We start from the raw sequence: 12,445 nt of genomic DNA, 5'->3' as shown, positions 1-12,445 counted from the left end.
GATATTTAGTCTTTGTTAATAGATGTTAATATCATTATCAATGACCCGTCGATATCATCCTAAATAATATGTCAATAACAAAACATGTTCACCCTACTTGTTAGGGAGATGTTATTCCACTCTACTTGTTAGGGAGATGTACCAAGTTACGATTCACGTAGATGAAGAGTTCAATACTTCGTTAGGATTGACCTACAGTGTGACTTAACCTAAATCTTAACCTCAAATATCATTGTCAAGACTCAAAAACACATATTAACAAGAAAGGCCGCCGGCAGAAATCACCAAACTCCCACAGCTAAAAGACATGTTATAAACGGTAGACACTAGACTCACACTGCTTCAACAGCCACAACAGCAGCAGTGTCCTATGACTCCGACTCGTAAATGACGATATTCTTTCATAGGAAGAAACGATCAAATGTGTGTAAACAAGAAGACAGCCCTAATTTGATTCCAGACTGCTAAAGCCAGACAATAGTGCAAAAAAATGTGATTTTCTATGTTTTCTTTCTTGACAAGTTCACAGAAAACGGTAATGTTCTCTCTATCAATGCAATTTCAACAATGTGAGTGAAACAAGATCGAAAAGAAGAAGAAGAAACTGGAAAAGCTCAGAAAATTGAAGACAAGAAATCAACGAGAATAGAATAAACGAAAGAACTTTAGAAATGAAAATAGGAAAACAGAGCAGCGCACTACAACTAATGCCATGGATCATCCCAGCCTTTCGGTCCATCTCTTTTAACAAAATCGATGATGGCATGGACAGCTTCATCAACTCTGTTGGACAGGGAGTGATTCCCGTATTCGATTTCAACTTTCTCAGCACCACCCAAAGCTTTGCACAATCTGCATGAGATCCACAAATAGCAGTACAATTATTTAATCGGATCAGAGATTAATCCCTTGCGCACGGACAGAGACAGATACAGTGTGCACATGCACACGGAAACACCACAGGAGAAGTCTGTTTTAAACGCATTATTAACCAGCAAGAGTATTAATTTGTTTGTACTACTTTCGTGAGGTTCTTAACAACACAAAATGTCATATAAAAAATGCACGTAAAATAAGCAAAAGTTTCTATATCTTAACCTTTGAACCAGTGCTTTCTTGTCAACATAGTCTGGCACATATTCATCAGCCATGGAAAATATAACCTACAAAAGAAATATGAGTAATTTAATTTGTATTCCATACACTAAACCAGAAAGTAGCATCGTTCTTATATAAAAGGTAAACAAAACTTATGCTTGTCACTAGAGATAACAACCAAGAGGCTCATTTGCCATTTTTATGTTGGAATCCTGAAGCAATGCAATTCTACCTTTGTCTTCTTATATTTCTTATCCTTTTTCCTATCGTCCCCTCTAAAAAATCTATGATTAAGTACTTTCCTAACAAAAATATATAATTATATTATTCTGAAATTACTTTAATTGTGTTCTTATCTAAAGTCGTTAACATCTTGCCTAAAGGTTTACTTCAAATCAAATTAAGTTACTTTAGAAACACTCTTCCTTGCAAATAAGAAAATAAAATAAGGGATACTCTACCTGGCAGGGTGTGTTAGTCATGTGCCCGAGTCTCAGCCTCAGCTGGTCATCAGTAAGGTCAGAACTAAACATGTCATCATCCCCGTTGTATGCACAAAGGGAGTGATACCTGCGAGGCATTTGTTTCTTTAGACGAAGACGAATAGCACTAATGAAAGGCAATATGGTATTTGATTGCTGAGCAGCAAGATGATCTTAATGTCATGGTGCAACCCATTGCAAGCCTCTATGTATTTTGAAGCCTATTCTTTCTAATAAAGCTCATTTCAAAACTGGTAATACTTTCATATCTTATTACTACGGATGATGATAATATGGGTGTATACCCACCGATAGGCGGTTATTGGGGCTCCTGGATCAGCTGCACTTGGCATTAATTCTGAACCACGTCCTTCAGTAATCATGGTTGAAGCCAAGTCAATCATAGCAGCTGTTTCAGGAAGAGTTGCTCTGTATTCCCGATCACTGACTGGGGCCTGACATTTAATTGGCATTATGACCATAGATTCAAGTATAGGTTCATAACTTCATACAGACAAGGATAGAAGATATTGCCGCAAGAAAGATTTAAGGACTTTACATCAATCATTGAGTCATCAGACATCAAATAAAAGATGGCTCAACACGATGTTGACATAATATGAATTAGACAAAATTTTTCTTTGATGAAAACTACGATCTTGTGAGTACAAATCTCTTAACATATTTCCAATCAACTACAATCTATAACTGATAATTTGGTGACAAGTAACAAGGGAGCCAGCTTAACACCCAAATGGCAAGATGATATCTTTAACACAAAGTCTGAACGAGGTGCTTCACATCTAGCAGTTTGAACTTATTTGCATTCAAATTTTCATTTCAACATGACCAAAAGAACCAAATTAAGGGAAGTGTAGTACCTGCAAAATGGCAGCACGAACCGCTCGGGAGCATGCAGCATTTGTGCGCATATAATGTACAATATCCTAGAGTCGGAACAAAAATATGGAATTCTAATTATATGCCTCAAAAAGTGATAACGATGAGTGCTCTCGTTAACTTCAGAAGCTCAAGTCTAAATGCAATCAACACAAACCTGACAGCCAGTACTATGGCCAAGCAGTACCACACCCTCGGAATCTTCTTTGTTTATAAAGTGACTGATCAGCTGATCAAGTTCAATTGCATCCTTCAATACATAAGGCGACAATATCTTATAAGTAAAAGCAGTAATATTTGTAACTTCAGCACCCAAACCCTAAAAATAGAGAGAAAAATATGTATATATAATATATATATATATATATGAATATTTAGAAAAAAAGTTGAACAACCAAAGTTCACTTTTCCAGGCCAACTTAGCCCACTTAAAAATAGAAAGCTTAAACATGTAATAACCTAAACAGGCTAAACTTGATGAAAAGGTCCAGGCAAGTCACCATGGATCCTTAAAACCATAATGATACAATACACTTAAAACTGTCGTGCAACTTGCAAGGGTATGTTTTACCCTATTGTACCTAAAAACATAGGAAACAGGCATGAATCAAGAACCTATATAAAAAAGCAAGGGATTAGTTGAGTTAAGTTACTTGTTTCAAGCTGGAAGTGCCATATCCACTGTATGAAGATGACAAGAGAGGTTGAACAAGTGACCATTTCTCCTTGTCCAAAGCAATTGCAAGAGGTTCCAAGTATCTGTAAATCACATAAAAGAAAGAAATGAAAGGAATGACACATTATTAAAATTTTCTTTAAGCACCTCGCAACATTGTGCAGTGAACTTCCGTTTATTGAATGAAGAAAACTGCTCTGAGTGAAAATCATATATAGGCTGAAATCTAGTCACATAAACAAGCGTTGGTGATGTAAGACAAAATATCACTTCAAATGAAAAGTTAACAAGCAATGTTACATACTCTGTTGCCAGAAAACCATCAGTCAGTCCACCAATAAAAATGACTTGCTGTCTATAATCACCTGTTTTAAATGCAACCTGCATCAAGGAAATTAATGTATAAGCATAATAAAAAATAGACTCCTAAGGCAAGCACAATAACTGTGACTAAGCTATACTTGACACCAATAACAAACAGCAAGAACTTTATAATTTATATTCAATGAAAATAGAGGATTTATCAGAACAGAATGACATATAATACATGCACTGGAAAAGAAAAGAAAAAAAATTCCATACTGGTTGAACTAGCCTATATACTAAGATGGTAACTTTTTCTGTTTGAACGGTGGACTTTACCCCAAAATCCAAAGTACTTAATTAGTTAATTCTATGAGCAATTTAAAGTTTAAAGAGAAATCTAGTTTACAAGTTTACTCTTGCAAAATGTTACCAAGTTAAACCAATATGCATGAAACTTGTGCTCTTGATGCAGCTCACTGAACCTTCCAACATTTTTTATGGAGAGCAATGGCTTCGATTGAACTAAAAGGATACAGGTACAATCGATAGAGAAGACACAACTGAATCTTCAAACCACAGAACCACGTAATTTCTCCTCTTAGTTTCTGTAGATAAATAGCATCCAAACAAATGATTTTGAAAATCCTATCATTTTTTAAATGCTGTTCTCTCTCAGTAGCTGCCAGTGAACTACTTCACATCTATCTTTTGCATGTTATCAAAATCCATCCTGACTTTCTAAGTTCCCACCCAAGCTCCAGCATTTCACCTCAAATCCCAATCTCAGTAATTGGCATAAACTTTATGCACCAAATTCAAATCTTCCCAACATCCCAACATCCCAATAACATAATTCAGATTAGCTAACAGTTAACAATTGCATCTTTCGACAGCAAAATGGCACCATATTACCCCACTCTTTCAAACTACCAATCTCAGTAATTGGAAACTGCTCAACAAAAACTTTACCCACCAAATTCAAATCTTCCCAACACCCATTAACATAATTTCATACTATCTAACAGCTAAAAATTGCACAGTTTTCGACAGCAAAATGGCACCAATTAACCCCATTCCTTCGAAATACCAATCTCAGTAATTGACAACTGCTCAAAAAAATATTTTATCCACCAAATTTCAATCTTCCCAACACCCCATTAACATAATTCAGACCACCAAAAAGTTAAAATTTACATTTTTTGACATCGAAATGGCACCAATTACCCCAATTATTTCAAATTATCAACTTCCAAACAGAGATCGGGCTCTCACAACTCAATCGCCACTCAAAATTCAAACACAATGCAGAAAAATCCAGAAACAAGAAGCATTAATTGGCATAAGAAATTGACAGACCTGAATAGGTTTGGGGCCGTACTTGAAGAGCACACCCCGGAACTGATTCTTCCGCACAACGGGACCGGAATGGTCGCCGGAACCGCCCGAAATGGAGTCTGCTCCCATCTTGACAGACCCGGCCCGGTCGGACCGGCCCCGGACTACGCCGGAGAACCAAGAACCGGAGGAAGACGACGAAGAAGAAGACGAAGACGACGCAGACAGTGAGCGATTCATGTCAGAATCAGGCGCTCCGATTAAATAACATTTTTATTTTTAATTTAATTTCGTATTTGAATGCAAATTTCAGGTGAAGATTTGACAAGAGAGACTGAGAGAGATTGAATAGTCTGCAAATCTGCATCAGAGATGGTCACGGTTGGCGGCCTCTCCGTCCCTGCCAACTACTCTCGCGGATGACGTGGCAAGTTATAGACACACACGCGCTTCTAGAGTGCGAGCGCGTGTATTGTGAAATATGGGCCTTTTCCCCCTTCTTTTGAAAAAAAAAAAATGTATATGGGCTTAAGAAGATAAACAAGAAGGCCCAAGTGGTATGGGTTATTTGTGTTCTTTGTACTTTGTTTTTGAAAATTGTGACATTTCATTCAAGAGGATTGCTCTCCTGCGCATTATTTCATATTAAAATATGGTTAAAATTTAATTAAATCTTATCTAATTAATTCAACTGTGAAAAAGCCACTTAGTACTACAGTATAGTGGTATTCCTCTTCATTTATATGCGAGAGTTTTTAGGTTCAATTATCGTCAAAAGCGAATTTGAACCACATTATTGCTAGTCCATTGTGAGATTTAGCCTACCTCTCACCCTTAGTGCAGATAATATTATTTGTTTAAAAATATTCAACCGGGAAAAAAATGTGCCAGAAAATATTATCTTTTCAATTTAATATGGAATATTACAAGATGTAGTGGCCCAAAATAAAAAAAATTCTAGCAACATAAGCAAGACCTAAATAGAACAGCTCAATACAAGATAAAATTGAAAACGCTAAAATGTGAGACTAGGGCACACCCAATAAAATTTGTTCCATTTTAAAAGCTCACGTTTTCATATTAATGCTTCATGATGCGAAATTGGTCTTGAAAACTATTTTGAGATTTGAAAATGATGATGCTATCTACACACTTATTTTTACTTATTACATACTTCTCTTAATTTTTTACCGTTGGATCAAATGAATTTGAAGAAAATCAATGGACAATAATCCATGCATATCTTACGAGGAAAGCTTGTTATGAGCCACTAAAATGGAATGAGATAAGAATCCAACCTCTCTACTTAATTGTAACATGCTTTCCTTTTGTCGAAGACTTCTTCCGAATGGCATAATTGTCCTTTTTTTTTCTTCTCATTTTAAGGAAGACTGACTCTCCCTTCTCCTCTTTCATTGTCGATCCTTGTTTCACTATTGGTTATTTCAATTAAACTTCAAGTCCTAGAAAGAAATAAACTTGAAGACTAATGGTTATGACATAGTCCAACTGTAAGGGTAGTGAAATGAAGAAAACCAACATCTGAGTGACAGATAAATCTATGACAAAAATGAATGACACTTGTCAAGAGATTGCATAGTCTGTTATAAGGTAGTTAGGCAGTTAGTTCTTAGCTTAGAGAGAAAGCTTTGTAACGAGATTTAACAGTTTTTGTAAACAGTGAAAATTACATACTGAAAAAAATACAATCATCTTTCTTTCTCTCTTTCTCAGCCTGATTCTCTCTCTAATTCTCTCTTCTTTCTTCTGCTTTCTGTATCTTTTCTTCAAGATTTCTGTAGTTCTAACATAGTATCATTGCCATAGGTGAATCCAAAGCTTCCGCATACTATCTGATACATATATTTCTTTCTCTCAACCCTCTTATTTGTTGATTTTGTGTGTTTTCTGGGTTCATCAAAATCCCAGTTCTTAAGATACTTGACTCCTAAATAGTTGCCCACCAACTGTTCAATAAAAGTTCGAAGTAAAGAAATTTCTTGATGTTACAACAATGGTTACCGCCGCTCAATTTGCAAATTGTGCAATCGCCCATTACAAGTCTCATCTCTACTGTGTCATCTTCTATTACAGTCAAATTGGATGACTCAAACTATCTTGTATAGAGTTTTCAAATCAATCTTCTGCTAGACAGTCATGGAATTCTTAGTTTTGTTAATGGATCCAAGCAATGTCCTCCACGGTTCTTGATAAGGCGAATCTTGAAGGAGTTGAAACAGATGCCTATCAGGTTTGGAAAATGCATGATTGTGCTCTTATATAGTGTCTCATAGCTACATTGTCATCTATTGCGATTTCTTATGTTCTTGGCAGTACTAGTTCTCATGCAATGTGGACAAATCTCAAAGAACGGTTTTATATGGTTACAAAGGCTACAATTTTTCAAATGAAGACAGAGCTTCAGAACATACAAAAAGGGTTTGATTCAATATCTATCTATCTACAAAAAATCAAAGATGCCAGAGACCATTTTGCTGCAGCCAGTGTTCTATTTGACAATGATGATATAATCATCCTTGCTCTAAAAGGGTTGTCTACTGATTATAATACATTTTGGTGTGTTATTAGAGGAAGAGAAACTGGGATTTCCTTGAAAGAATTTCGATCATAGCTTCTTGCTGAAGAAGCTATAATTGGATAGTCTTGTAAGTCTTCCTCTTTTGGAACTGCAATGGTTGCAAGCACTCAGTCTGAAAAAGGAAAAGCTCTTAGTCTTGATCACAGTTCATCTTATTCTCAGGGATTTGACATAGGGTCTTCGAGCCAAGGCTACAGTCTCAATGGAGGATCTACTTCTAATGGATATAACTCTGGACAAGGGTCATCTTCTCAATATGGCTCTGGAAATTTTAATGGCAATTATGGCAATTCATTTTCTTCTGGGGGATACCAAGGGACAAACTATAGAGGACAAGGAAGAGGTAAGTTTCAGTATAACAATGGTCCCATAATTGGCAATTATGGCAATTCATTTTCTTCTGGGGGATACAAAGGGACAAACTATAGAGGACAAAGAAGAGGTAGGTTTCAGTATAACAATGGTCCCATATTTCACTCTCCAGCATACAATTCTAGTCTTAGAATTCTTGGAGCTCCAAAAGTTTTTCAACACACCTGCCCTGATCATCCAAATGAGATTCCTACTTGTCAAATCTGCAACAAAAAAGGTCAAGTGGTTGCAGATTGTTTTCAAAGGCATAATATACCAACGGCTAGACATGAAGCAGCTATTCAATGTCAAATATGTTGGAAGTTTGGGCACTTTGTTACTCATTGCTATCACAGAAACAACTTTGCATACCAAAGAAGACCACCCTCAGTTAATCTCACCGCGATGCAAGCAGGTCACAATCCTTCTACACCATTTGAATAGTTTTGGGTTGTGGATACTGGTGCCACATCTCATATGACTTTAGAGCTTGCAAATCTTGATTTGGCTACTCAATATCAAGGCACAAATACAATAACCACTGCGAGTGGTGCAGGTTTGACAATTTCTAGTATTGGTACATCTACACTGCAAGCTCCTAGTCATACCTTTACATTGAAAATGTGTTGCATGTTCCTAAACTATCACAACACTTATTATCCATATATCAACTCTGCAAGGATAACAAATGTAGATTCATATGTGATGAGATTTCCTTTTAGGTTCAAGACAAAATCACAAGGAAAATTCTACTCGAGGGACTGTGTAAAGCTGGCTATTACCCCATTCCGTTTAAATCTCTACAGAAGACACTACTTGCATCATCCACATTACATGCATGCTATCTAGCCAAACCAGTTACTACAAGCTTATGGCATCAACGATTAGGGCATCCCTTAAATACAGTCACTTCTGCAATGTTGCAACACACCAAAGCTTTTGCATCCACAGATACTTGTCAAACCATTTGTACTCCTTGTTTGAAAGGCAAATTTACAAAATTGGCTTTTTCTTTTCCTGAAATAAGTTTGTAACCCCATCAGAGGTGATTCATAGTGATGTATGGGGACCTGCCCCTATGTTGTCTTTTGAAGGGTATAGGTACTATGCTAGTTTTATTGATGAATGTACTCGATACACATGGATTTTTCCAATGAGAAATAAAGCAAAAATATTTTAAATATTTGTTAAGTTTCATGCATTCTTAAGTACCCAATTTTTTACCCATATTAAAACCTTCCAAAGTGATGGTGGTGGTGAATATACAAGTCATCAATTTCAACACTTTCTAGCATCCGAAGACATTTTGCATCAAAAATCTTGCCCATACACTCTAGAGCAAAATGGATTGGCAGAAAGGAAACACATGCACATTCTAGAAACTGCCGTCGGATTATTGCAAACAGCTACACTTCCATCCAAGTTCTGGTTTTTTGCTTGTTCAACATCCATTTATTTGATAAACAAAATGCCTTGTATTTCTTTAAAAATGCAATCCCCTTACAAGTTCTTAATTGGTAAACCTCCAACTCTTACACATCTCAAAGTATTTGGATATGCCTGTTATCCTTTATTAAAACCTTATAACAACTCAAAACTACAACTCAAAACAACAACTTGTACATTTTTGGGATATGCAGACAACTACAAAGGTTTTCTCTGTCTAGATGGGATGACAAACAAGGTTTATATTTCTAGCATTCTAGTTGCTTATATTTCTAGCATTCTAGCAGTTCTAACACCAACTATGTGGTTTCTAGCATTCTAGTTGCTTATTTTAGTTTATCTCCTAGTAATTATGTGATATTCACTCTATTCGCCAGTTAACTATTAGTCTAATGATACTTCTGTTTCTAACGTGGGAGAAGGTTATATATACACATATATACATACTACCTCGTTTATATTGACATTTACCTACCCATTCTTAGACCTAACCCTTTGAAATACACTTATGCAGAGGCCTTGCGCAATGAGGCCTCTAATATGAAAATTCAGTTACACGCAAAACCAATGAATATTGGTGAATCGTGATGCATACAAAAAGAACCAATTCGGTAGTTTTTCATAATCTAATATTGGGCACCCATGACTTATTGCTTCAATATCTTGTCAAACTATTTTTCCCCAACCTGGTTTTGACAACTCTAAAAGTTTTCCTACTAATGTGGCACAAGTAATCATGAAGTTTTGAAAATAACCGTAGCCATAATTTGTAGATTTTGCTGCCATATGGTATGAATAACTTGGTGCATATTCAGCCAATAAATCCAAACCCCACCAACTTGAGGATGGAAATCACTTGAATGGTTATTAATCACATGCCTATCTTTTAATTTGTCTTAGTAAGTATGGTTTTGGAGCTCAATCCAAGTTGGGAGCAAGTCCCACTCAACTACTCTTCTAGTTAGTACTCCCTTAACTATGCTACTTTTTTTTAGAGATATGATTATTACAAAAAAAAGCTACCTTTTCAAACGAAAAGATTTCCGACTAAATAAGGATTTCGTGGTTAAAGGTTTTGCCATACATGATTTCGTCGGGCAAAGTTCGTACTTGAAATTTTATCCCGAAGAATAGATTGACTAAATAATCTTAGTTTTAATTCATTTACAGAGATGATTTTCATAAAGTGATGAACGGTTCTAATCATAACCACAAAACTCTGTAATTTGAACACCAAAAATTTTGAGTAGGAGTTTCTCTATTCATTCTTAAATAGCCAAACATTGTTGTATTATATATTATGTGGATTCTATTATATAAAGTGTATTTGTGTAAAGCTTGCTTATGATTGCTCCCGAGTCTCTTCATATTTTGGGTGCAACAGCTATCGTGATTCCTCAAAATACAGAAACTATACTCCAAATCAAAAGTTAAATCTAAGTGAAAAAAAAATGTCTTTTGATGGATATGTAGAAGGAAATATTTACTTATTTGTAGTGCGCTCTCTCTCTCTCTCTCTTTTTCATCATGTGTGTATATATTGCACATGCAAAATTGTAAATATACGATGATATACGTATAAGAGAATTACAAGCAAATTAACATTGGTTAAAACTAAACTTTTGTGTGTGTGTGTGTGTTACATTTACGGCCAGATCAATGTTGTTCCAAAATATTTAGGTTATGACTAATTAGGGTTTCGGTGTTATACTAACAAAAGTACGATAACAATATATATCATCGACACATAAACCCACCAAATGTTGAAAAGAAATGTTAATCCGAAGACTATTAATCGCGCTAGCTCTGTTGATGAAAAGGAAAAACAAAACTATTAGTCACGCTTGAATAAAGATTAGGAATCAAAGATTAGCTTTGTATGTTGATTAGTTTGAATATTCGAAGAAATGGAAGACTCTCTCATGCTCTCGATCGACTCCAACTCTAGACATCAAGATCGAAGCTTATTAATTAATTGTTTGACAATTTGTTCTACAACCTTTAATTAGATTATTTAACAAGTTGGTACTTCAGATAATGTTGATTATTCTCTTTTTAATGATTATTAATGTTGTATTATGTCCTATTGGTTTGGGTGCTAGCAGTTTTGTTCACATATATAACAGAAATTGCTCGTTTTACTACATGACATAGTGGAACTTGTTAATTTGTGTCGTTTCATGTTGGATTAACAAATCATATAAAAGAATCTAAGCTAGTGTGACAAGATAACACTAATATACACTATATCATAAAAAAAGGAGAATCAAACACAACTTTTACATTACACGCGAGAATAAATAATCTTAATCACTTGTATCATAAAAACCTTGCAAACAGACATATTTAGGAGTATATGAACTTCACCATAGAAGAGAAAAAACTATAGTGCTCCACTAAAAAAGAAAGGGTCCAAAAAATAAGTTCTAAATAAGGAAATAGTGTATCTATGCATGCATAGTACGTACAGTAGTTTAACAAAAGAGTTGCATGAGTTGAAGCAAAAGGGCATATATCATATATCGAGCTAGATTTGTATAATATTGTCAACACAGCCAACAGTTAATGGTCAAAGTGCATTTCAACCGGTAACGACCAAATCGTATTGATATATAACTGTCTGTGAGTGTATATAATAAGTTAATAACACGGCCAGTACAAGTGTGATCTGATGGTTTTTTCTTTCAAACTAGCTAGCTTAGCAAGATTTTACAGCTTTTTATATTCTCAATTTCACACACTATGATGAGTACTAATTAATATTCTCCTGCTTTTCCATGGCCTTATGATTCCTAAAGGTTCTGTTTGGCGTACCCACAAAGACCTGGTGAAAAGAACAGAAATCGAACTTAAGTTAACAGTTGTACACAATTTCTTCGCTGCTTCCTTAATTCTCTCTCTCTCTAAATGTTATCAAATTTACCGATTTCAATTGGTTATGAGCATTTGAAGTTCTAAGATCCTGACTCCCCTTCGCTTGTATTATTAAAAAAAAAAAAAAAAAAAAAAAATCACTCTAAACTTCAACAAAACATTGATGCATTGAGACATGTCAAATAAGCTTTTGGCTTTCTAATGTGATGAGGAGCCCACAACCATTGTTGGCAATGACTAATCATATATAGTGTCATTAGATTATTAAAACTCATTAGTTTAAAGAATACTTAATCCAATCGTTGTGGTACAATACAGATGGAGTGACATATCACTTGAGCTCGGTTTATTTTGCATGTGGTTTGAGAAGCCTCCGTA

The 12,445-nt window shown here is 35.3% G+C and overlaps 1 protein-coding gene across 1 annotated transcript; it reads right to left on the bottom strand.

Moving 5' to 3' along the window:
- Positions 1-522: 522 nt before the first annotated feature.
- On the bottom strand, positions 523-5,171 carry LOC137731751 (UPF0613 protein PB24D3.06c-like). Its single transcript, XM_068470947.1, has 9 exons — positions 4,819-5,171; positions 3,461-3,537; positions 3,134-3,239; positions 2,638-2,730; positions 2,462-2,527; positions 1,890-2,035; positions 1,560-1,668; positions 1,099-1,163; positions 523-852 (listed from the first exon to the last, which is right to left on the bottom strand). The coding sequence occupies exons 1-9, from the start codon at positions 5,035-5,037 to the stop codon at positions 705-707; spliced, it is 1,029 nt and encodes a 342-aa protein (XP_068327048.1). The 5' UTR covers positions 5,038-5,171; the 3' UTR covers positions 523-704.
- Positions 5,172-12,445: the final 7,274 nt, after the last annotated feature.

This window comes from Pyrus communis, chromosome 4, assembly GCF_963583255.1.
Source record: "Pyrus communis chromosome 4, drPyrComm1.1, whole genome shotgun sequence".
NCBI classification, from domain to species: domain Eukaryota; kingdom Viridiplantae; phylum Streptophyta; class Magnoliopsida; order Rosales; family Rosaceae; genus Pyrus; species Pyrus communis.
This window is presented reverse-complemented; position numbering and strand designations above follow the sequence as displayed.